A 25,625-nucleotide genomic window follows, 5' to 3' on the forward strand; every position below is an offset into this window, starting at 1 on the left:
ATCCAGTGTTGTTCCTGTAGTGTCCGGATAGCTCAGTTGGCAGAGCACTTTCCTTTGGACCAGAAGGTTCTGGGTTCGAGCCCAGCCGCTACCAACTCTGTATCTGGAATTGCAAGGTAAGTATTAGGAGCTGATGGTGTACTGTAGGTGTCTTTCCTGTGCATTGAGAATGGGACAGACACCCACAACCTCGTTCTCGGCTGAAACTGACAATAGGCCACACCGACATTACATAACTTATTCCTGTGTATTTTTGCTGATTAAAAAATCCTCCATGTCTAATCACTGCACCATATAGTATACTGTAACATATGAGCTGTTTTTTGGGGGGAAGGGAATGGCATACCATTATTCACCTTAACATAATGTGCTCCAACATTAACATTGGTGTTAACAATGGTCATACACTAGATAAGAGTCAGAGATACTCAGCATGAGCTTGTTTTAATAACCTTTGTCAGAAGATCAATAGTCACATTGAGGGCATGTCATATCCATCTGGCAAATGCAGGTCTATGCACTTAATATAAAACATATATGTTTATATTAAATGGAAAATGAGAAGATTTATGACAAGTGCTGATTAATTCGGGAACAAAAATAATAAACTGGCTAGGACAATTATGATAAAGATAAAATAATAAACTGGCTAGGACAATTATGATAAAGTAATAAAGTAATAATAAACTGTCTAGGACATGATAAAATAATAAACTGTCTAGGACATTATGATAAAGAAAGCTTGGCTGTGATTTTTGGAACCCACCACCATTTTGTTAATTAGTCAATGTTGTCCCGCCAGTTGAGGCGCTGTTGTTGACTAGCATGACCTCCAACCAATAGAGAGATCTGTTGTTGACTAGCATGACCTCCAACCAATAGAGAGATCTGTTGTTGACTAGCATGACCTCCAACCAATAGAGAGATCTGTTGTTGACTAGCATGACCTCCAACCAATAGAGAGATCTGTTGTTGACTAGCATGACCTCCAACCAATAGAGAGAAAGTGTACTGTATTGATTAAAGACAGGCTCAGGGTAATAAATGAAAAGAGCTGGGATCCAGGCTACACAACACCAAAGACCAATATGCAGTATCAGCTCTGATTCTGTTATTATTATTATAATGTTCACAACTGAAATAAGAAAACGAGTGGCCTGCCTCCGCCGTGGACGGTGGGTTGTGTTTTTTTGTGAAGAGCTCACCGTTACAGTAACGGCAGCTCGGTAATGACGTACGTAACGTTCTCGCAGTGAGATTTACCCCAGCGCAGACAGTGGGGCGTTCTTCATGCCTGGACTCACTCGGTGGTGCAGCAGCACGGGATCATCAGGTAGCTGGCCGGCGGCGTGGTAGCGACGCACGCGGTCAGGACTGAACCATCTTTTTATGGGGGTCAAAGACATATCGCTTGAAGTGAAGGTTGATGACCACAGGCTGAGAAGAATCCACTCTGGCCTCGTCTTCTTTGGCCGCGGCACCTTTCCCCCTCTTCTTAGTGGTGGAGGACAGCAACTGCTTGGTTTCTGGACGAAGACCCTCTGGACAAATAAAACAAGGACAAAGGGATATGGACGGAAAGGGAAACAGTTTAGTTTTAACCACAATTTATAAAATGTGTTAAGTCTAGTTTTAGTCAAATAACTATAGTATCATGTGATTTTTTTGTCGATTAAATCTACATTTTATTTTGTTGTCAAAAATGTATTTCGGTAGGCCTCGCTCTGGATTAAGAGCGTCTGCTAAATTGTAAATTGTAAATGGCCTTGATGGCATCGTAACAACACCACGTCTCTGTTGTAAATCTAAATGTTTGCTTTTGAGCTACGATCAACGCATACAGTAAACCTGGGTCACCGTACACACGCACAGTCCTACGCTATACATAATGTTTAGTTTGGGAATGTGTATAAATGATAGTGATCTCTGGTCTTGTACTGCTGTGTGTGTGTGTGTGTGCGCAGTGCAGTAGGTAGGCTATCAATGCTGGAGCCAGCCAGGCATGCCGACCCTGTGATGAACCGCTGGCCTCTGCCTGCTGATGCTGCAGACGATAATGCAGAGAGAAACCTCTGTCACGGTCCCTCCTCAGGGTTCTGCCTTTACGCTGGCGATACCGGTCTGGCCTGACATTTGCATTCCAGCCCCTAGACTGTCTATCTCTACTCCACTTAGCCTCTATCCCTGTACAACACTCATCACCCTGTTCGCACCCACACACTCTCTATCTTCTTCAAGCTCCAAAAAACTCTCAGGTTCGCTGAGTTGCTTCCTTGGAGTGCCTTCGGAGAGGACGTGCTTGTTTGTTTGTTTGATTTGCACACGTGAAGGTGAGAAATGCTCGGTGCTGTCTGGATGTCTGACCGTAGCTTCCAGCGGCGCCAGCCATTCAGGTTGTTATGGTTATGCCAAGGTGAGGATTGTTATGGTTGCTGCAGGCCAGGGAGAAATCTTTACCCGACATCTACAGTATGATCTGCTGAGTAGGGGCCTAACACCATCCCCCCACCCCCAACTCAACACCTACAGTACCGTACCCCCCCCCCCCCACCACCACACACACACACACATTTTGTTTTATGTTATATATTACGAAGGAATTTATAAATACCTGTGGTGAGCAATTTCATCATTTTGGTTCCTACTGTATATCAATAATTAGCATGTTGTCTTCATGGGAACTAAATTGTGCCGCTCCGTTACCCTAGCGTTTATTTTGGCTCATACATTCCCATATTAACATGGGTGTAATGGAACTGTATTTAAAATGTAACTTCTTACAAGGGAAATGGGAGCTCAAGAGTTGAATGGATGAAGTACATAGTATGGGGCAATGGACCAGTGTGCCGTATGTCGTATGCCTAAGCTTCACATTACACATCATTATACATCAGACTTCGCACCATAAACAGCGTAGAGATTGGCAGAAAAAAAAAAAAAAAAACTCCCATGGGTCCCTGTGGTCTGGTTGCTGTGGTCTGGTTGCTGCCCTTAGGGGGTTTGGTTTGTTGGGATGAGTTGAGGTCAGCTGGAGGGGCAGAGAGACATTGGGATGGAATTCAAAAATACTAATACCTCCTTCTCCGTCCTTCTTTCTACTCCCGGCCTTCATTCATTCTATTCTGGTTTTCAATCTTTGTACGTGTGGCCTTAAGAGGCATGTGGGAGTGAGAGAGTGAATGGGCGGGGGACCTAAAACACTCTCAGAGAGGTAACATCACAGAGGGCAGACGGATACACGCCAGTCAGAGAACAGTATCATCTTCTCCCCAATACCCAGTGGAGTTCCACTGAGCTGGGCTGAATGTCTGCATTATGTCCAAGACGGAGGGTGCGTGTTTGCACATGCGTACGTGCGTGTGATAGACAGTGGCGTAAAGAAACTAAGTACATGGACTGAAGTACTGTACTTAAGTACAATTTTGAGGTATTCGTGTTTTACGTGAGTATTTCCAAAGTACTAGTTACTTTGTAGATATGTTATTACAAAACATACATTAACCACTTCAGCCCTATATACATTTTGGCCATTTGAAAGCAGCCAATCTGCCATTAGTACATTTTGATACCAATACGTTCGTACTTTTACTCGGACGAAAATGTCAGTACTTTTACCCACCACTCACTGGTGTGTGTGTGTGTGTGTGTGTGTGCATGCGAGAGAGGGGGGGAGAGAGAGGATTATGTGTGCATGTGTTAAGAGGATGTAGGTGAGGTTCTGTCTAAATGTTTTTGTTTTCTCTCGTCTCCCGGTGTGGAGGAGCCACGGCTTGGAGCGACAGAAGGTAAAATAAACAGAGCAGCAGACTGACTTCCCCCGGAACGGAACACAGGCCCAATCCCCACAAGAACCCTGGGAATGCCTGCTACCGCTCTCACCACATCCTGGAAAACGCTCCGTCCACCGAACCCATATACTGTATATATCCACAGGACTAAGGCAAGAGAGAAAGAGTGTTTTTGGGGAGGAGAGAGGGAGCAACGGAAAGGTGAGAGAGGCGGACAAATATCCATGGCTTAATTTGTCACGGTACGAATACATTACTAGGTGTCTGTCACGAATCAGTTCTACCAGCGGTTCTCAAAGCTGGGCCCGGGGACCCCCAGGGGTCCTTGAGGGGATTCCAGGGGGTCCCCAGCTCAATGATTAGTTGGTTAGGAACTAAATGGACCCTTATGGGTCTTTTAAATTATGAATATCAACAGTTGCCCTCCATGAGCCGGTTTAGAGTCCCTAAATTTAAGAAAAACAGAAGAACTCTTTTGTACATCGGTCTGTCCTGCTTTTAAACCAAAATCGTTAAACCAGAGGATATGTTCATGTTCTTGTCTGTTTTGTCCTGTAATGTCTATCGTTTTGCAATGTATTGTGTCTGTGTCTTGTCTGTATCTTGAATCGGTGATGTCATGGACGCAAATCAAATTTCAGTACAAAGCTGACAATAAAAGACCGTATCGTAACTCAGAGTTTACAAATGGAATGTACAAAAATGTGGGTCCCAGAGATAGAAATGCAGGAGTTCGTAGCCTATTGCATGTCAAACTGGGGTCCTGGAAATTAAAATGGTTGAGAATCAATGCTAGAGCCGTAACAATCTTCTCTTACGGGGCATATGTCCCTGGCATATCTTTTGAAATGGGGGTCCGCAGGCTCGTAAGTCTCAATGTGGGGGTCCTTGACTTGAGAACCACTGAGTTACACAGTACGTTACAACAGTCATCCTTACCCGATATTCGAATTTTGAACTTCCCGCTCTGGCCAAAGCCGCCCTCGATGACACCGGCCTCGCCCGTCGACAACGTGACCTTCAACCCAACGAACAGCTGCAGGTTGGTCTCTTTCTTGAACAGGCTTCGACCAATGGCGGTGTAATCGTCAGTCACCTGACCGTAAAATGGAAGATATTTGTTTTTGTTAAACCCCATGAACTGTGCACACGTAAACACGGAAAACCCCCATTAGTGCAAGTAATACAAGAAAGGGGTTCATCTCATTACAACAACAGTTCAAGGTTCCTTCAGCATAGAGGGCTCAGTGTGTGTCTATATGAGATTCAAGTTCTATCCTCTAATCTCTCTAGACTCTGTGGGTCTCCATGCTTCCACCGTGTCTGCTGAGGAGGATGACTTGACCTGACTAACCCCTACCATCATCATTCGTCTGTCTGTCTGTCTGTCTCACTCTCTTCAACGACCATCCTTCCTTCCAAAAGTTTGCGGTGCTCATTTGTGTTGTCCTCTTATCTCCTCATCGCCAAGTTGCGCCACTGATCTGATAAAGGGAGGGCACCGCTCTGTCTGCAGCTCACGCGTTCTTTCTCTACCTCCTCCTTTCTTACCTAACCCCCCCCCCATTCAGTTATGAGTACATGTGGCCCTGGCATCCGTCGAGCGTGACGGATGGACTGATAAAAAGGCGGTCGGTCGGGTGTGTGCGTGTCTGACAGACTCTGTGAGGTATGATGATGACTGGACGGTGCATCATCACACAGACCGTATCTCAACTATGTCACATATGTGCCCTCTCGAGAGACACTCAGAGTTCAAAGTGTGACTTCCTCTCAAGCTGGCAAGCGGAACGAGACCGATGTTACGACATCACATGACCCGCGCCTGACCTCTGGCACGCGCGGTTCAACTCCGGCATCGTTGAGTGGAGCTGTCGACAGCCTGAGGTGCTAACACAGTGGGGGAGAACTTGTTCTCACACTTGACCTCTGAGCTGCGTCTCTCTCTCCCTCTCTCACCCCACACGACGACCGACGGCTGGCTGTGCACCAGAGACGAGTCGAGCTGTAGCAACGCTGCTGGCTGAGACAGACAGCGCTGGAATACAATTCACTTTAACCCTGGCGTCCCTGTTTTTATGTTTTTAGGCTTTGTCATTATTGTCAAAAAGAGAGAGAATTGCTGATCGACAAGTCCCTTTAGAAAAACACAGGCAATGGGCATAAATCCTTGATTTTGCAATGAAATATGCAGGTTTTTATTTGATTTTATGCAGTGATATTGCCAGAAGTTGTGAAATATGCAGGATTTTGTGTGGTTTTATGCTGTGAAATATTACGCGATTACGCACCCTTTTTGAAAAGATTTTAGCCCTGCATAATCTGTGCCATTTGGCTGATTATACGGTAAATCATGCGATCGCATAAACACATCTTGACAAGCTCACAAGGCATTGCAATGCGACACGTGCCGGTGTATTGGTTATTTTCTCCAGTCGTTGTTCAACAAAGTACGCAGGGCTGAATTGGTTACAGCAACCCTCTGCAGTACACAAAAGATGCAGAAATAAAATACCAGCCTAGAGGGGTCCGAGGTTACTTAGCCACCCCCCACGCACTAGAATGACAAGAACGTCCCTCTCCGTCAAACATACTCACACTCTTCCAATGCTCTAAAAACAAAATCTAATTGGGGTTTAATTTACTCAAGCATGCACATTCCATAATATTATACTACATTCACACAAACGGTCAGAAATAAGGGTAACACAGGCCATTAGGCCTATTGTCTTTTCTATTGCACATAGTTCCAACACGGACCGTTCATGTTTACGGTCATGTGTACTCTACTGGTCACCCCCCAAAGGCCCATTTCTGAGCCAGGGAAACCCCTGCCGAGTGCCGACTGCATCAATGTCCAGGGTAAGTTGATGGTGTACGGTCGACAACACCGTCAGTGGGCCGAAAAAGGGAGGGAATAGGATTGCTACAAACTGAAACCGAGATGCGAGGCATGTCATTCCAGACGACGGAAACAATAAAGAAAGGACAGAGAGATAAAGAGAGTGAGGGAGAGCGTGCACGATTGAGAGCGTGCATGAGACAGAGAGAGAGATACACACACACGGGTTGGTGGAGGAGTGGAGTTAATGTACAGAGTGGTGGTGTGTGGATATTCCCGGGCCACTCAGGTGTGTCCAAACAGCGCCAGGAGCCCATAGCCAGACGGAGTCTGTGGCGTCAGGCTGGCCACCCAGGCACGCATGCGTGTCACAGTACAGCACAGCACATGCCACAGCACGCATACCTGTCCTGTATACCCATGCCTCCTGCATTGTTCATGAGGCAGGGCGCCACATACTGTACATACTGTGTGTGTGTGTGTGTGTGTGTGTGTGTGTGTGTGTGTGTGTGTGTGTGCGGCGCGCTCAGTCGGAGAGGCACGCTCCGCTGCCACCGGCGATGACAAACATCCAAACAATTAAACATGGAGACTGAGAGAGAGTGCAAGAAGAGGGTGAACAAGGTGAGGCACAGGGTCAAAGGTCACCAGTCCCTCAGGCAGACAGTTGGCGGGTACAGGATGTGTCATCCTGATGCGGTGGTTCTCAAACAGGTCACCCCAATAAATCACTTTTTCACCCACTGTTATTTTATAGCACCTTTTGTCATTAATGGTATATGAAAAATATGTACATCTTTCACCCTAATGTGCAGTATGTCACGAGGAAAACTGGGGAGAATATGTGTTTAGGACACACTGAAAATAACTTTTATACTTGGCATTTAACCCCATAAACCCCCAGCATCCCTATTCTGGGGGGACATTCACCAAAAATAGCCGATCTACAAGACTCTACTCTACTATTTTTTGTGAAGAGACTTGGTGTACTGTAAATCTGTTTTACCATGTATAAAAGGTAAGACTGAAGTGACATTGATAAATTATTATTTATTTATTTTATTTATTATTCCAAATATTCTGAGGCACCCCTGGACTTGCGTCAAGGCACCCTAGGGAGCCACGGCATCCATTTTGAGAAGCCCTAGTCTAATGTGACTAGGGTGCATTTTTTAAGCTTTGATATTGTGATTCAATACCTAATAGCCACTTCACTTCACTGCCTAATAGCCAATATGGCTACTTTTTCCACAAGCGCCATGTGGAATAACATAGACCAGGCGTGCACTCCCTAGACTAGAGTGAACGAGACACAATGTTTGGAATCCAGGTGTCGTGTGAAGAGGAGGTTTTCAATATTTTTTGCCTCAATGTCTTACTGTACCATGTGCTGTTTACATCTCTGACTAATAAAACTAAGTATTCAATCAACAAAACTAATCATCCCATAGGGTAGATCAAGCTGTCAATCTGGGTGGGCCCGGGCCGTGCCCATCCAGGCCCTCTTACCCACTAGGGCTGTCAAGATTAGAAAGTTACGTTGACGATTAATTGTCACACAAATAATTGTGATTAACGATTTAATTGTATCATATGCATTGAACATTGGAACGTTACAATTTGTATGTCTGTTTGCCTTTTAGGCTTCGTAATCACAAATTGCACATGGCAGATATGACAAATAACTTAAATATACAAAGAAAATACATTTTTAATGTCGTCTTTCAAAACAATTTACAAAATAGCGGAAATAACAGATCTACAAGCTTACAACACAAGCATGTAGGTCTGCTATTAATGCTATTTTTGAAAACGTATGGTCAACATGGAAACGATTGACAATTATGCAAAAATAATTGAGATTTATATATATATATATATATATATATATTTATCTCAAATAATTGCTATTATTATGACGGGCCTACTGCCCACAGGAAGAGTGACAGATGGAAAGATAGAGGACAGGTCTGAAGAACAGATGACAAACAGACAACACGGTAGTGTAAAACACCAACATGAACTCACCCGTTCCACCTGGCCCTCCTTGTGCTTGGTCTTGTAGATACGCAGGCGCGGCAGGGCCGTCTCAACGTAGGCCTTGTCCTCGAAGCCCTCCAGGAGACGTCCTTGGAAGGCCAGCCGGCACGTGTTGGCATGGATGTCCGTGTCCAGCTTGGAGCCAATCACCAGGCAGAGCGAGGGACAGGTGACCGGCCGCTCAAACTCCAACAGTGCCCACTGTTCGGGGTCGTGCCTCGCCGTCCCGCCCTCTCCCTGACCCCCCGTGACGTAGTCCTCCTGGTGGACGTACTCCCGCTCAAAGGAGAAGGGCGTGTCCAAGGGGTGAGGCTGGGCGTTCGAGGAGGCATCCGAGGACTCCAGGCCGTCTGCGGACGGTGGCAAGCCGAAGAAGCTCACCCTGGCCATGACGGTCTCGTGGCCCACGGTGATGTGGAACTTGGCCCGCGTGGAGAGGGAGCCTCGGAAATATCCGATCTTCCTCACGGAGATGAGCACCGCGTGGAGTGTCCGCAGCGAGCCGGGGCTGCACACCACGCCGCGCTCCAGCAGCTTGGGGTCAAACTGGGTCACACACACGCCCACGCGGTCGCCCTGCATGGCACCCGACACGGGCTTCCGGAACATCTGCACCGACTTCACCTTCTTGGTCACCTGATGATGTCAGAGGGGACATAAAGGTCAGTGATGTCACGTCAGGGGACATAAAGAACAGTGATGTCACGTCAGGGGACATAAATGACAGTGATGTCACGTCAGGGGACATAAATGACAGTGATGGCACGTCAGGGGACATAAAGGACAGTGATTCCAATTTAACAATAGGTGGTGCAATAACAGCCCGCTTTACCTTTTGCCCTATAACACTTGAACCGTAAGTCGTAAAATCAAAATCTCATTTTCTCCGGATTCCTCGGGTCATGACGCATCTCCCCATATAGGCCACGCCCATTGCGTCTAGAAAGATTTCCCACCATTTTGAATTTTCTTCAAAACACACTTTTTGCTCTTCTACCTTTTGTCCAAATCTCACAAAAATCAGTACACATGATCTCTGGACCTATCCGGTTAAAACACCACAGGCAGACTTTTAATAGTGTAATCGGCTTCCGAAATGTGGGAGGGAGGCTATTTTACCAAAAAATGCCACAAATCACGAACATAATGTCCTAATCACATGTCGAGGGTGGTTTAATCAACAGAGAGCCAAAAGCAATTCCATTTGCATCCATAAGGGGTGCCGCAAATGCAAATCATTTAAACGTTTGTTGCAAAAACATGCTTTTGGGGGGATAAATCCCCTCCAAATTACTTACACATGATGACAGGGGTGACTTGACATTGAAATTGGCTAGCAGAATCAGAGGGGGGGGCTATATTTCCGAAGGCGATAGAGGCAACAACACCGCAATTTCCACAGAATTGCACTTTTCCTGTACTACTTGCCCAAAGGGCAAGTGCCTCTGAAACCAGACTGATTACACCTCAAAATACATACATCAATAATATATATTAAATATATTAATTAGCCATGCACACTGTACATCATTGGTGTGCATATATTCAAACGGGTAAGGACTGGTATTTACAACACAGTCAACTTCTCAAAATTGTGGATCTTGCTAAAAACCTAGAGATAAATATCAATAATAAAAACCTAAATATTCATAATAATAATCATGCTTTACCAAAACTTAGAAAAGCTTAAATCTACTTCAAGCAACCAGTCTGGACTCTGGACTGCAGGCTATAACAAACCTGCTGTAAGTCAAACACAGTTATATAGCTCTTTGCTGCCACCCAGTGGTCAATGTGATGGTCACACACAGGCCACACTGCAGGACAGCGTGACTGCTGCATCTGGTCTAAATTACCCAACTCTTACCCTGCCAATCAACCCCCAATCCCTTCATCCTGCCCTCCCTATATATATATATATATGTATATATACTGACACATCCTCTAGACCTACTTTTATTTACCACCTCTCATTCCATTTCCCTTCTTCCAGTCAACTTCTGAACTTCCGACACGCTATGGTTTCTTCCGAAAAGGCTTCCCAGCACTGGGGGTTGCTGCTTGCTGCAAGTCAGCAGTGTCCATGATACTCTATATCAGGCCTGTTCATCATAGTGCAGTGATTCCAAACGTTTTTAGGTCGAGACCCAAAAGAGAAATTAGACGTTGCCCGGGACCCAAACTAGTGAAAATAGTAGTATCTACAAGCTCATCACCTGTTGATTTGCGCCACGTGAGCTTGTACATCTACTATTTTCAATACTTCTTAAACATTTTAACTCTTTTTTTATTTATGGAAATTATTAGATTTTTTTTATTCAATTCCTGAAATACTTTTGAATTTTTGGGGAATTTAATTGATAAAAAGTTGTGATTTTTGTTTAAACTTTTTAAAGTCTTTTTAGATATAAGATAATAAACAAACAAAGGGAATATTTACTCGCAACCCACAGAAATGGCTCCGCGACCCACATGCGGGGCCCCACCCACTGCTTGGGAAACGGTGTCATAGCGTACCTTGAGGACAGGGATCTCGACGGTGTCGTTGACAGCCAGCGAGCCCTGCAGGATGGTTCCCGTCATCACCGTTCCCTGGCCACGGATGGAGAAGCAGTGGTCTACAGCCATCAGCAAGGCACCCTTAGGGTCTCGGTGAGGAAGGTATGTCTGCCTCTTCAACAGCTGAGATGGACAGAAAAGTAGAAAGACGCATGCACGCCCACACACAGTTATCCACTGTCCTCACAATGCAAGGTCATTTGTCACTGCAGGCGTGAAAAGACATTTGAGGCATGCACAAACATACAACCTGGTGCTAATTATAACGATATCTAGACAGCATTGAGTCAGCCTGTGGGTCCAGCGGCTCCATAAACACTGCCTGACTCCTATGCTCTCTAAATACTGCTGTCACACCACACACACCCAAGTAATAATTACTAACCACCACTCCTAGCATAACACTCAAGTATTTTTGAACAATATGTTTATTATATATTGTTTTGAACAATATGTTTATTATATATTGTTTTTAGCTTACAACGACATACATAAGCTCCGACATACCTCTCCCTCCACCATCACCCCAACAGATTTGTAACATTATATTCAAGATTTGTAACATTCAAGAAGCTTGCAGTGTAGGCTGTATAGGGTAATGATCTCTGTTGCTGTACTAGGAACTCCTAAAGGTCAGTTGCCTGCCTGGGGTATCTTAAGTTGTTGTTCAGCAGGGAGAGGAACTGGGAGGAATAGTGTGTTCCTCCGCACGTGCTATGCCCTCCCAGTGAACCTCCTCATTGTCAGGTGAGAAAAGGCGGCTGGCCACTTCACGGGTATCAGAGTGGAGACACATGGTTGTCTACACACCCTTCCCAGAACAATCAGTAGCAGGGAAAATATATTAAGTTATTATTACTGTGGTCTTATTGGCATAGGAATCCTTCATTCGGCTCCTGTTTTGTTTTTATCTGCATCATAAAGGCTAGTATTTAACCAAAGCTAAACAAATAGTTTATTGTTGTCTAATTAAATAGAATCTAACTTATTAGCAGTTGTTAAAAATAAATCAGTACTCTGAGTGTTTCCTGTCATTACCTCCATTAGGTCCGCCACTCCCTGAGGCTCCTCTGTGTCAGGGGCTTCGGGTCCCCCAGGCTTGGCTGCCACGGCAATCATAGGACAATCTTTGAATCTGTCCCAACAGTGGAACAGGCGTGTTTGAAATCCAGCATGTTGCAAATTTTAACACAATGATTAAAGCCAATTCCAAATATGTATATTGTTGCTGTCGGGCAGAAAACTCTTATCTCTAAGTGTTTTCATAAATTAACACCCTACTACTTTAGCAGATCTACAAGCTCGAAACACTGCTTGAAGCGTGGCTTTTGAGCTGGTCCATCTGCTCGTTTTGCACATTTTTTATTTGAATCCTGAAAAGCAACAGTTTTCATCCAACAGAGATGAAATACTGTATATATATTTTTTCTTCATAGTTAAGTACATTCAGGTGTCTATTGCTAAATGTTATTCTCCATCACGTGATGGTGTTGCTTGCCAAAAATAACTTATCTACAAGCTAACAAGTACAACACATCACAATGTGATGCGTATCACAATGTAGATCAGTTCTTTCAGGCAAAATGGCACCAACATACTATCATGTATATTTTATGTAAATGAAGAATATGCAGTACATGCATACCTGGTGTTCTCCAAGGTTTTGTGTAGCCTCTTGGTCATCTTCTCAATGGCGCTCTGCCTCTTGTTGGGTGGAAGGAGGTCAACCTTGTTTAAGATGACGACCATTTGAGGGCAGGTCAGCTCTCCTATGAGCAGACACTCTGCTGTCTGGGTCTGCACTCCTTTCACCACATCCACCACCAACATCATCAGATCGATGATCTGGGCCCCTGCAGTACATACAATGTAAGTGATACACTTGCCAAAAAAGAATATATACTGTATATACATACTAGTATATACACGACACGTGTATATATTAAAATATATTTTAAAGGGTTTTCCACTATGCATGAATTCGATTTTAGCACTGTTTGCAATCTCTGCAGCAAACGTGAAAGCAATACATTCTAACGTCAACTACAGTTGACCCGGGTCCCCCTGGGCTCTATACTAGATCTGAAGATTTTCCCCCTCAACAACAAATCCCTTTGACAAAAATAGCAGATCTACAAACTCTGACCTATTTTATAATTTTATTATTATTATTATTACAGGCTGTCCCTGGCAGGTAAATAAAACTTGCCTTCAGGTTGCCTGACCGGGCAAGTGCTCATTTGAGGGAACGCAACCATCTATAAACGCAACACGAGATATCAGTCTAAACACCTGAATGTGGCCAGTCTTCTGGTCTGTGAATGCAAAATTACAACACTGTTTACCTATAATGTGCTGTTTGCTACACTTAAAAATATTAAATAAGTGTGAACCCACAGTCTTATTCATAGCTATGTGGGTATTTAGCTTAACATTTGAGGTATGATATTTGTATTGCACCGCTCCATGAAAGTAAAACAAATACTGTTAAATTGAACGGTAATTCAAATTTTACCTATTGTTTTTATAATGGACGATTTACTTTTCGGGCACTTTTTTGGGTAGTAGAACATGACCGGTACTTGCCCGACGGGCAAGTGCCTTAGTGTCAACCCCTGATTGCTAATGTTTCACCTATAATCTCATGTCCAAAGGGATGCCTCTTTTGACCAGCCAGGTCAAAAGAGTCTGTCAGAGGCAGAGCGTCTGGCTCTGTTTCTCTGTATCTGGGTCGGTGGGTGCAGTTCCTATATCAGTTAATGGTTACATTTGCAGCTCATTTGAAATGGACATCTAATCAACAGTCCCTCTTGAGGCTTCATAAATGCATACAGTGAAGTTGACAATAGCAATGAAAACAGCAACAAGACACAGCTAACCAAGAAAAACACCAGAACAAGAGGAAATAATTAAGCGAGGGGTGCAGAGAGAGAGAGAGAGAGAGAGAGAGAGAGAGAGAGAGAGAGAGAGAGAGAGAGAGAGAGAGAGAGAGAGAGCTAGAGGGCTGAAATTAGAGCTCTGGCTCTCTTGGTAGTCTTTCCTCTCCTTCTTTTCTTTCCCTGACTTTGGCAGTGTTTCTTTCCTGTGCTCTCCCCACCTGGGACAGGAGGGGAAGTTTAATACATACCCCAAATCCCCACACTTTCCTTCCTCCGAGTCCTTAATCTACAGCATGTGCCATCCACTGGCTTCATTCAAGATATAGCCAGCTATATATATGTGTGTGTGTGTGTGTGTGTGTGTGTGTGTGTGTGTGTGTGTGTGTGTGTGTGTGTGTGTGTGTGTGTGACAGTGAGCATTAAGCAAACAAGAAGAAAGAGAGAGACAGAGATAGTGAGCAAGTGCCTTTATCCTGTGTTCTTATAGCTTATAAGTACAGTTTTCTTTACCGTCATTATTACTTATTATCAAATCAATCTAGGTTACTGTATAAACTAGGGATTCCTCTTTGTGTAGAGTGAATTAATGCAGAACTTGAAGTGTAAGTTCACCGTCTACTCTACTGCAGAGCCATCTAATAAAAGAGTTACGATATAGAGGGGGCAGAAACCGAGCGTTCGAGCGCTGTTTATGCAGCCTGAACTGAGACAAGCGGCGCAAATAAGAGCTATTTTAAGCATGTGTGCAACATGACAACTGTTTTTAAGTATTGTACAGTAACAACTAAAGTCTCTTTAATGTTTATGTTGTACTCTTACTACAAAACAATCTAAAATAAAGGGATTTAACATCATTAAAGCTGGGCTGTTGCCTGAGTCCAACAATGTATTTCTGCCTACTTTGGTTGTCCCCATGCTCAATAGAAGTCTATGTAGGAGAGCCGCCATTGGACTGCCCCATGAAGTGAACGCAGTTTGAGTAACTCTGTCTATATCTAAGGCTCTGCTCTACTGTAACTGTGGCCTTGTCTCACACTCCCAACATCCTCTCTGAAGCTATACTTGCAGATTGTAAGCGCCCTCTGCTGGATATTGTCAGAGCACAGCTCCACATGCCATGGTTGGATAATGGATAATCTAATTAACATACACACTGTGACACACACACACACACACACACACACACACACACACACACACACACACACACACACACACACACACACACCTCAGTTCTTTATCTATTCTAGTTTATACACTCCCAGAGTGACCTCAGTTCTATATCTAGTTTTAACACTTTTTAAAGAGCTCCGTGCTCACCCCCAATAATGGTGCGGATGAGAGAAGCGTGCCCGGGACAGTCTACCAGGGTGAACTGCAGGCTGTCATACTGCTCTCCTCCTCCTGTCTTCTGCATGAGGTGATCTGGGAGGTCCACGGTGAAGGAGGAGAAGCCCAGGTCCAGCGTGATGCCTCTCTCCTTGGACTGAGGGTTCTTGTCGAAGGCAGCCGTGGAGGCGGTGCTGCTCAGAGCCCTGGCGAGAGAGGTCTTCCCGCTGTCCACATGTCCCAGAACCCCCACGTTGAAGTTCAGCGTTCTGCTGCTGTCTGCTGCTGCCATCATGTCACTCCAACATGGACCTTGATCTACTGTTGTTTTGACTTGTTGTGAGAACTTGTGACTATTTTTTGCTTTTCTCCAATGAAAGTCTCGTCACGTTTGTTCCATGACAACGTATCGACTGTATTAACTGTTAAATAAACTTTTGTTTCAATAAAAAGGCAAGTTTAAACGCAATAAACACACTTTGTAACTGAGATTATTGCAAACATCCAACATCCACTTATTTTCCCGAGCAGCATCAAATTCCGTCCTGCGGACAACAACATAAAGCGGTACTCTTGCTCAAATGCACATAATAAAATCTAAATAATTACTACGATACAAATTAGCTACCCAAAAAGTTCCGTTTTGGTGAAGACATTTCCAATTATTTTTGTTTGCTTGTCGTTCAGGTTAAACGGATAATATAAATATAGATTATTCAACACATTTTCTACAACGTCAAAAGCGACTGAAACACAACCGGAAGTAAATATTAAAAAGAGGCGTGTGTTTGTCGCGACCGACAGCCGTTTTAGCCAATGAACGGTTTACACTCAACCGAAGCGTCCAATGGGCTACGAGTGTAACCAACAAATGGGCGGTGCTACGGGTATTACTTCCTCCTCCAGTGTTCCATGGTAACCCCGCATGGAAACACACATTTCTTCTGTTTTGACTTTACGCGCCGGGTTGAGCGGACGATTGAGAGATCGAAGCGGGGCATTTAGAACAAGTTTCATCGAGCATTTATCGCACCGTTGTCTTTATTTAACAACAATAGCAACGCGTAAAAACAAGCATGAAGATCGAGGAGGTGAAAAGCACCACAAAGACCCAGAGGATCGCATCCCACAGCCATGTGAAGGGACTCGGCTTGGATGAGGCCGGGAATGCGAAGCAGACGTCAGCGGGTCTGGTGGGACAGGAGACTGCAAGAGAGGTACTAAATAACAGCGTTGAAGATGTGGTTGATATTCAGTATGATGATCAGTTGGGCAATCTGAACTGTTCTGTCTGTGCATGAGGCGGAAGGACACAAACGCAGTTGTTCATGTGTGCTGCACATGCCACTGATCGACTATAGTGTCGCTGTTTTGCATTAACATGGACCGCATTAAAAAATAACATTGCCCAAAACAAAATAATTAAATGTATTAGCCCCTCTCGGTACCCTCCGTAAAGTATACTGAAAAGTATACTGAATTCATTGTCAATGGGAATTTAATGTTTGTGTAGGACAAAAATACACTATGCAGCTTTGCTCAGACACTATGACGTAAAATACTGAATTCATTGTCAATAGGAATTTAATGTTTGTGTAGTACACAAATAGACACTAAGCCGAATAGCCGATTGCTCAGACACTGTGACGTAAAATTCTCCATTTATTGTCAATGGGAATTTAATGTTTGTAGGACGAAAATCAAAGACAGAAGCACAGCACAGCTCTCCAAACAGTCTCTGTGAACACACTGACACTACAGTGATTGCCCTTGCTGACATCGACCCCAGGCAGGGTTCGAACCTACAACCTTCAGCATGAAAGGCATATGCTCTAACCACTACACTAGCGTAAGGGCAGCCCCTACCCCTGAGAGAGTACAAATCATAACAAATGTAACGTGCATTTATTTGTGTATGCCATTCACATAAGACTGCGGAGGAAACCATGCAAGGCACCAAACTGCTCATTGGTTCAGTGTCTTGCTCAAGGACACTTCGACACTAACTCAGGAGCCTGGGATCAAACTGGGAACCTCCCGTTTCCCAAGCGGCAGCTCTACCTCCTAAGACCTAAGCCATGTCTAGCGCTAGTGATGGCAAACATTTAAAATAAAGAACAACAATTCCTATCCTGGACCTGTTCTTATGATAATTTAATGAGAAACACAGCTTGTCATGCCAATATCAAAATGGTCTGATGGAAACTAAAACAATATATACCTCTTTCTCCTCCAGGCTTGTGGTATCATTGTTGAGTTAATCCGCTCAAAGAAGATGGCAGGAAGGGCAGTCTTACTGGCGGGGCCCCCAGGCACAGGAAAGGTACTGTTACTACTGTATAGTCAGTGTTGAAAGATGATGCTCGTAATATTAATGTCATTGTTTTAGTTCTCCAGTATAGGACCTCTGTTGGGTTTAATTGACCTGATATGCCCTCCATGTCTCCAGACTGCCCTTGCTTTGGCAATGGCACAGGAGTTGGGCAACAAGGTGCCATTCTGCCCCATGGTAGGCAGTGAGGTCTACTCAACAGAGATTAAGAAAACAGAAGTGCTGATGGAGAATTTCAGGAGGGCCATAGGTGAGTGGCATTTTCTTCATGCATAAAAGTAGATGTTTGTCCCTCTCATTCAGTAAGACTTCACTCTCACCAGGGTTATTATATTTAACTAAGACTAAAAGGTTAACTGAAACTAAAATAAAAGTAAACAAAAAAGATTACTTAAAAATCAAGGCTTTCCCTATAATACATGAAAAGTTGAGAATACATCTAAACTAAAAGTCAAATCCTAAAACTGATGATACTTGTGCACTAAACTAAATCACTGAAATCAAACACCAAACTGAAAAACTAAAGAAAAGACAAAAACTTATGCATATTTCAGAACTATAATCTCTCTCTCACACACACACACACACACTTCAGTGCAGTTTGATGTTTGATGGGCCCGAATCAAAGCAATATATTCAGCCAGTTCCTCACTGAAGAGTCCTTGGCCAGGAAGAGCAAGGTGCCCCACTCCACACACCCTTCCTGCCTAGCTGAAAGGCATCATGACACGGGGATGAGGGGATGTGTGTGTGTGTCGTGAGCACTGTTGACAAGGGAAGGAAGGCCCAGAGAGGGAGGGGGAAGGGGCTTGTCTGCCTGTTGACATTACCTGTCACAGGGAAGGAAATGGAGCTCTGGTTGACTGAGAGGTGGTCAGCAAGTTGCCCCGCCCCCAGAGCACAAACATTCAACTATGAGAGGTGAGGGAGAGATGGAGGGGTCAGGGGAGCAGGGAGGGGGGGGTATACATTCTGCGGTTGTCGTCACCCTCCTGATAAGAGCACCCTGACAGACAGACCCTGCCTTTAAGCGTGACTCTCTGACCCGCACCAGACAGAACCAGCCACCTGTGTTACTCGCACACTGAGCATGGCAACACCAATTATAGCATGATCACGTTACCTAGAATGATGCCCAGACATTATATGCACACTCACACACATATCATCATATCGATGTCCTTTTCCCTGGAATAAATGCACTGTGGTATAGACTCAGAATGTGTCATTATTAGAGATACATGAATGTCAAAGACTAAGGTGGTGTCCACATGAGGACGTATTCTGCGTTACCCGGGCAAGTATTTAGCCGAGCTGCCCTTTCTGCCAGACGGAGACGCGTTTTTGGAGACTTAATCGTTTTTTTTTTAAAACCACCTCCCAGAGTGGCAAACTTTGGAGACGGTCGTCTCCGTGTGTACAGAGAATGCCGCCTATTTGCTGATACGGTGACGCCATAGTCCCCTCGACCCCTCCAAACTAACCTCACGTCACCAGGCTTTCCACCTCCAGTATCACTCACAGCTATTTTATATTTGCACATAATGTCTATAAATCTCTTCTCCGAAAATAGCCGATCTGCACTTTCTGCAGCCATGCAGTGAGATATTTTCGCAGAACAGATATAGCCTAAATTATGGTGATTACCAATCTGGAAAAACAAGAAAAAAATTGATCTTCTACATTATTGTTACTAATGGTGTAGTGTAGAATAGATTAGTATATAGGCTATAAAGATAGGCAGCACACAGCCACCGCTGTCATGTCCATCCCTCTCTCCTGCGCAGTGCACATCCTTTATGTAACTTCAAAACGGCTTTGCATTGAGAGACCCCAGGTATGATAAACACATCGTTTACTGTTCATATTCCTTGATAAATGGCCTGTATAGTAGCCTGTGTGCAATTTCTCTTGTTAACTAGCTGCAGATTAGGCAAAATGTTTAGCACTGTGCTGCCAGGCAGCAGGTGGAATCCATCTATTAACGAGCAATTATCTGACATTCAGCAGTGTTGCGCCCCGAATATAATCTCCAAAGTCAAACTCATAAATTCACAATGCATCATGCCGCCCCTCGTTGTGAGCTTTAAGATCGGCAAACTATCAATCTAATGCTTATGTATATACTTTGTAGCCTATACGTCTTGCAGAAGAGGGTAGTTGGATAGATAATATTTGTAGGCCTATGTAAAATCATTAAAATTGTAATGAGTAATGAAAAGAAAGAAAAACATCAGCTACAGTTGATTATGCATTCACATGCATTTTACAGGCCGTGCATAATATAGCCTACTACAGCTTTTTCTGGAATCTTTTTTTGGGTGGCCATCTACAGGCCGGGCATGTGTACTACAGCTTTCTCTGGAATCTGGAGCGGTTTACTGGTCTCGTGTATACGGCATGCATAATTAACATAACCGCAATGTGGACGCTCGAAACTAAAATTCCGTCTACAAACTTGCGCGGGTAACAGCCCGATCTGTCGTGTGGTATTTGAGTCTGGAGATGCTGTGTATGAATCTTGTTTCCCGGGGGGCGGGTTCAAACATTTTCTCTTTGACGCAATTGGTTAGAGCTACTGTCAGTCAAAGGTCCCAAACATTGAACGTCAATGTACCAAAGCCCGCCCATGTTGCATACCTTGTCCCGATTGGCCACACCAGTTCTCTGGTGTAGGAAATGGGCGTACAATTGAGCCTCTCCAGACCGTAATCCGCCGGCAGGCAATCTTTTTTTGCCAATGGCTGATTCGGTCTGGCTTATTAGCCAGGCTATCTAAACGTGTCCTTATTCTGTACCGTGTTTGTGTGTGTCACGTTTAGGACTGCGTATCAAGGAGACAAAGGAGGTGTATGAGGGAGAGGTGACAGAGCTGACGCCATGTGAGACGGAGAATCCAATGGGAGGTTATGGGAAAACCATCAGCCATGTCATCATCGGGTTAAAGACGGGCAAGGGTACCAAACAACTCAAGGTCAGTTCAAAGTCACGTTTCTTCTCTTGTCTGGGCAACACTAGGTTATTAGTCTGGAAAAATATATTCCTCATTAAGGATCGACATGTTGAGGCCTTGAAGCTGCAATGCAGGACTCTTCTTTTACGGAATAAAATATTATTTTTAAACCAATCTGTATGCTACTGTTATGTGAATACAAAATAATTATCACATATGCAGTTGTTGGAGGTGCACTCTTTCATTGAGAAATGCAGACCGTGGCCATCACCGACCCTTTTTTGGTAGAAGTCTGAGTGCAAATTCAGATTCTTTTATGTATTGTTCCTTTGTAATCCCCAGTGTTAATTACTATTATTACCCTATCCATGTTGTTGTCTTAGTTGGATCCCAGTATTTACGAGAGTCTGCAGAAAGAACGCGTGGAAGTGGGAGACGTCATCTACATTGAAGCCAACAGCGGATCTGTTAAGGTGTGTACTCAATACAGGATCCTATACAGTAGCTGCTTCACAACCTGCACTGGACCGTTAGGTGTGTGTCTGGATTAAGAGCGTCTGCTAAATGCCTTAATTGTAAATTGTGTGTATCAGTGTAAATGTTTTTGTCTAAAATATTTAATATTTTGATATTAGGACTAGACTAAATAATGTCAGATGACTAACTAGAACTAAAAGTTGTGTTATTCAAAAGACTAAATCAGAATGTTATTCAAAAATCAAAATGAACATGGGCAAGACTAAGACTAAAACAAAAGACTAAGACTAAACTATTTCAGATGATTAAAATCGGACTAAAACTAAATGGTGTGTTATTCAAAAGACTTAAACTAAATCAGAATTTGCTGTCAAAATTGTAAATGAACACTAGTGTGTTATGGCTGCCCATAATAACACACCACCTCATGTTTGGAAAGCAAATTAAGATCGCTCTTGGACATTTAAAAACAAATCCACGATAAGTTATCTGTGGAATAACCGATAAGGCCAAAGTGAAGCGTTTATGGCCTTGCCTGTCCGCTTCAGTCTTTCATCTTTCTCAGCCCTCCATGAAAGCTCAGTTTCATCTCCCTACTGTACTCTGGAATGACCCTCTCTCATTCCTGACGTTCTTCACAGGGCTGGTTCTGTTCAGCCATATCTCTCCCATCTCTCCCCTTCCCTCTGTTCAAGCAGTGAGCCTTGTGGCCTGTGCTGACAAGCTGTGTTGAAGGTTACTTTAATCGGTGCAGGTGGGCCTGGAGGCTCTAGCCAGTGGCCAAATGGGAGGGGTGGACGGACGCCACATTTGTTGCTGTCGACAGCCATCTTCTTTCATCCTCGGCCTCTTGCACTCCCTTCTGCATTGAGCTGGCACTGAGTTCAATCATACACCTGTTCTCTCCCTCCTGTAGCCTCTTTTGTTTCACTGCCGAGCAATATAAGACAACCTTTATTCTTTTGTTAAGTAGACCATTTTTCTCCATGTATTAACCTTCTTGTTACTATGTGTCTTTGCAGAGACAAGGTCGTTGTGACACCTTTGCCACAGAGTTTGACCTGGAGGCAGAGGAGTATGTGCCGCTGCCTAAAGGTGACGTCCATAAGAAGAAAGAGATCATCCAAGATGTCACACTACACGACCTGGACATTGCCAATGCCAGACCCCAGGTACATACCCACAATGCCACTCACTAATAGCTGATTGAAATGAGTGTTGCAGTTAGATTAACATCCTGTTCTTAAATTGAACTTCATCATTTTATCTCAGGGAGGGCAGGACATTCTCTCCATGATGGGACAACTGATGAAGCCCAAGAAGACTGAGATCACAGGTACAAATTTGAATCATGTGGATCTTCGGTTCTACATGGGACCCGCATGCCTCCAATGTGGCTCGCTGACTTCATGTGGTCGTTTGACATATCTATGTAATGTTTCAGACCTTATCCGAGACTATTATAAAATTAAAGTTGCATATTTCAAAAGACATGAAATATATAATCTATAAGAGATAAGATTATAAAGTAAATGCTTTTGCCTACTGATACTTTGCACAAGATGTCTGATTTGTGAGATTAGCTCCGGACAGACAGACCCACGCAGACAGAAAGAGCCACTTATAGACGGCTAGCCTCCTACGTAAAAGAACATCTACCATACTTTCCTTCACAGTCTCCTGTCCTCTTTCACAGACAAGCTGCGTGCAGAGATTAACAAGGTGGTGAACCGCTACATCGACCAGGGTGTGGCTGAGCTGGTTCCTGGTGTGCTGTTTGTGGACGAGGTGCACATGCTGGACATTGAATGCTTCACCTACCTCCACCGGGCCCTGGAGAGCACCATCGCCCCAATTGTCGTCTTTGCCTCCAACCGGGGAAACTGTCTTGTCAGGTTGGTGTGTGAATATTTAGAATATCGTCTGTCGGTCGGGTGGAAACCTTTCAGAAATGTGGGGGGGAATAACCTGTGTTCCAATGGATCCAAAGTAGTTAAGTCACAAGCCTGTTTGATTGCAAGCTTGTTAATACTTTTCATTGGTTCAATGTTTATAGAACTCAGACACACTTAAATAATCACCCATTAAAACTGGGAAAGCATCTGTGTCAATTTAGATTTTTTAATTTTTTTTGTGTTAAAAAAGATAGCACACAGTCATAAGTTACTTTCCTCTTCTACCCCGGATTTGAACCCGGTCTCCTGCGCTAGTGCTGACATTCTTACCATTGAGGTAATAGAGCCTGCCTGTCAAAATCTGTGTCAGATCCTGTGTCTAGGTGAGACATGACCTTTGACACAATCTAAATATCTCAATAGAAGAGCAGAGAGACAAAATACAACCAACCACCCCAATTGTATATGTTATATTGTATTAAGCATTAACATACTCTACCATACTGATTCTACAAAATTACAGTTTTTTGTGTGTATGGGGGGGGGGGGGGGGGGAGGTCAGGTCAGGAGACCATATTAGAAACCATCTTGAGTGTTACTTGAACTGAATCATGACAGTGTTTGTGGCCGTTGTCCTCTTATTCACCAGAGGAACAGAGGACACCTGCTCTCCTCACGGTATTCCCCTGGACCTACTGGACAGAGTCATGATCATCCGTACCATGCTGTACACGCCACAGGAGATGAAGCAGGTGAGTTAAGACCTGAGGCCAAATCTACAAATGCCTTCTAAATGTTTAAAAAATAGCAGATGTACAAGCTCACCGCGTGTCACTTCGTGCATCTACTATTTTTGAATAGCCAACGCAAAAATCTAAAATGGTGTCTATATTTTGCCTGTAGATCGGCTTTTTTAGAATTTCCTAAGAATTTGGAAAATCTGGGTTTATGTGATTAACAAAGCCTAGCAGCCTGAGTTTTCTTGTTGCTAAAAAAATTGTAATTAAATCTGGGCGTGGCACGTTTGAGCATGCAGCCTGTGTCTGTTGATGTCCCGTTGCTAAGCAATGTATTTGTTGTAGATCATCAAGATCCGTGCTCAGATTGAGAGCATCAACATCAGCGAAGAAGCACTAACTCATTTGGGCGAGATTGGCACCAAGACCACTCTCAGGTAATGCTTTTACTTTTCATGAAGAAGAAAAAAAGGTCCTGTTACACACCTACAGAGATGGACTGAGTAATGAACTTGAATAGCAGAAGAAACTAAGAAAGTGGGAATCCTGCACAGTCTTCACTTACAAAACATTTATTGGTAAATATGTTTCGGTCACTCAGACCTTCATCAGGCAACCTTCCCAATCTACCAACTAAATCTGCAGTTGATTTTGCAGGCCTTGATGGCGTCGTAATGGTTGATATTACACTTGGTTGCATGCTGAAAATAGGTTGTAGATCGGCTATTTTCAGAGTGCCATATGTGTTGACAATTGTCAATATATTTAGTCTTAGTCAATCAGTCTGTTGTATTCAACATCAGCTGTACAACAATTATCAAACAAATTATCAATTTATCAATTCTGGATCGGATTGATCTAGATCTAATTCTAAACGTATGATTTAATAAATAATCAATTCATAGCATGCATGAGTTTTAGGAAAATAATGAAAGTATATTTCATGGAGTAAATTATTATTCTTACAAATAAATTAAACCAAAAGTAACAAATCAAATATTTTAACTTCATTCAAACCAAAATAAAAATACAGTGAAAAAAGGTAGTCGACGAGCATTATTGTCAACGAAATTAACTCTGCTGCTGGCTCTTCTTTCCCATTTCTCTCCAGGTATGCAGCGCAACTACTGACCCCAGCCAGTCTACTGGGGCGTGTCCAGGGCAAAGAGGGCGTAGAGAGGGAACAGGTGGAAGAAATTAATGAGCTGTTCTATGACGCCAAGTCCTCTGCAAAGATCCTCCAAGACCAGCATCACAAATTCATGAAATGAGTGTCTGAACAAACGTCGTCCACTTTTTTTTTTTTGCTTCTGTTGTTGTCTCCACATCTTTGCTCTGTCACAGAGCAAAGCATCTCGTGTTCATGTACGTTTTCATCCTGTTGATACCTTGTCGGCTTTCTCATTTCCTCAGTATATGTTCAGTTTGTAATTTTCTTTATCTGCATCCCGTTAAGCTCTTTCTAGAGTTGCCCTGCTTGTGCCTCCTTTACTATGGATCTGTTCAGATAAATTAAAACGTCTTATGTTTTAATTAAAATATTTTTTTTCAATAAAAAATTAAAACGGAAAAGTGTTTTTCTTTGTACATTACATTAAGGCAAGGATATGTTTATAACATGTAACGTGGTGTGTTCACACAGGAGGTAAATATATATTTTGAGCGACATGATTACATACAGTACAAAGCCCATGTAAAGACGCAAATGAGATATTCCAATGAAATATCCCAAATTGAGCAAAGCAACGAGAAAAATACCGTCAATTCCTATGTGATCACACCTTTAGACCAAGA

General features: G+C 43.6%; 2 protein-coding genes across 4 annotated transcripts; one reads left to right on the forward strand and one right to left on the reverse strand.

Moving 5' to 3' along the window:
* Positions 1–425: 425 nt before the first annotated feature.
* On the reverse strand, positions 426–16,163 carry eefsec (eukaryotic elongation factor, selenocysteine-tRNA-specific). 3 transcript variants are annotated; one of them, XR_013790829.1, is made up of 8 exons: positions 15,429–16,163; positions 12,875–13,082; positions 12,268–12,364; positions 11,188–11,352; positions 8,659–9,306; positions 4,728–4,884; positions 909–1,541; positions 426–830 (listed from the first exon to the last, which is right to left on the reverse strand). XR_013790829.1 is itself a non-coding variant. In XM_079510303.1 (7 exons), exons 1-7 carry the CDS (start codon positions 15,730–15,732, stop codon positions 1,369–1,371), a joined length of 1,752 nt encoding a protein of 583 aa, XP_079366429.1. In that variant the 5' UTR covers positions 15,733–16,163; the 3' UTR covers positions 426–1,368. The 3 variants fall into 3 exon arrangements, 1 of the variants encoding a protein (XP_079366429.1); XR_013790830.1 differs by having other exon boundaries at positions 426–612; positions 716–1,541; XM_079510303.1 differs by having other exon boundaries at positions 426–1,541.
* Positions 16,164–16,332: 169 nt separating this feature from the next.
* Positions 16,333–25,421, forward strand: ruvbl1 (RuvB-like AAA ATPase 1). Its single transcript, XM_079510305.1, has 11 exons — positions 16,333–16,654; positions 17,674–17,760; positions 17,887–18,019; positions 20,592–20,743; positions 21,106–21,195; positions 22,222–22,371; positions 22,472–22,535; positions 22,896–23,094; positions 23,744–23,846; positions 24,177–24,268; positions 24,943–25,421. The coding sequence occupies exons 1-11, from the start codon at positions 16,514–16,516 to the stop codon at positions 25,100–25,102; spliced, it is 1,371 nt and encodes a 456-aa protein (XP_079366431.1). The 5' UTR covers positions 16,333–16,513; the 3' UTR covers positions 25,103–25,421.
* The last annotated feature ends 204 nt before the right edge of the window (positions 25,422–25,625 follow it).

Source organism: Electrona antarctica, assembly GCF_951216825.1.
Source record: "Electrona antarctica genome assembly, chromosome: 9".
Lineage (NCBI taxonomy): Eukaryota > Metazoa > Chordata > Actinopteri > Myctophiformes > Myctophidae > Electrona > Electrona antarctica.

Excerpts from the sequence above, each read along its gene's own strand:
- eefsec (XM_079510303.1), bottom strand. The coding sequence starts at position 15,732 with ATGATGGCAGCAGCAGACAGCAGCAGAACGCTGAACTTCAACGTGGGG. Across the intron at positions 12,365-12,874 it reads AAAACCTTGGAGAACACCAG|ATTCAAAGATTGTCCTATGA; the intron begins GTATGCATGTAC and ends CTGTTGGGACAG. Across the intron at positions 1,542-4,727 it reads GTTCAAAATTCGAATATCGG|AGGGTCTTCGTCCAGAAACC; the intron begins GTAAGGATGACT and ends TTATTTGTCCAG.
- ruvbl1 (XM_079510305.1), top strand. The coding sequence starts at position 16,514 with ATGAAGATCGAGGAGGTGAAAAGCACCACAAAGACCCAGAGGATCGCA. Across the intron at positions 21,196-22,221 it reads CCAACAGCGGATCTGTTAAG|AGACAAGGTCGTTGTGACAC; the intron begins GTGTGTACTCAA and ends GTGTCTTTGCAG. Across the intron at positions 22,372-22,471 it reads TTGCCAATGCCAGACCCCAG|GGAGGGCAGGACATTCTCTC; the intron begins GTACATACCCAC and ends ATTTTATCTCAG.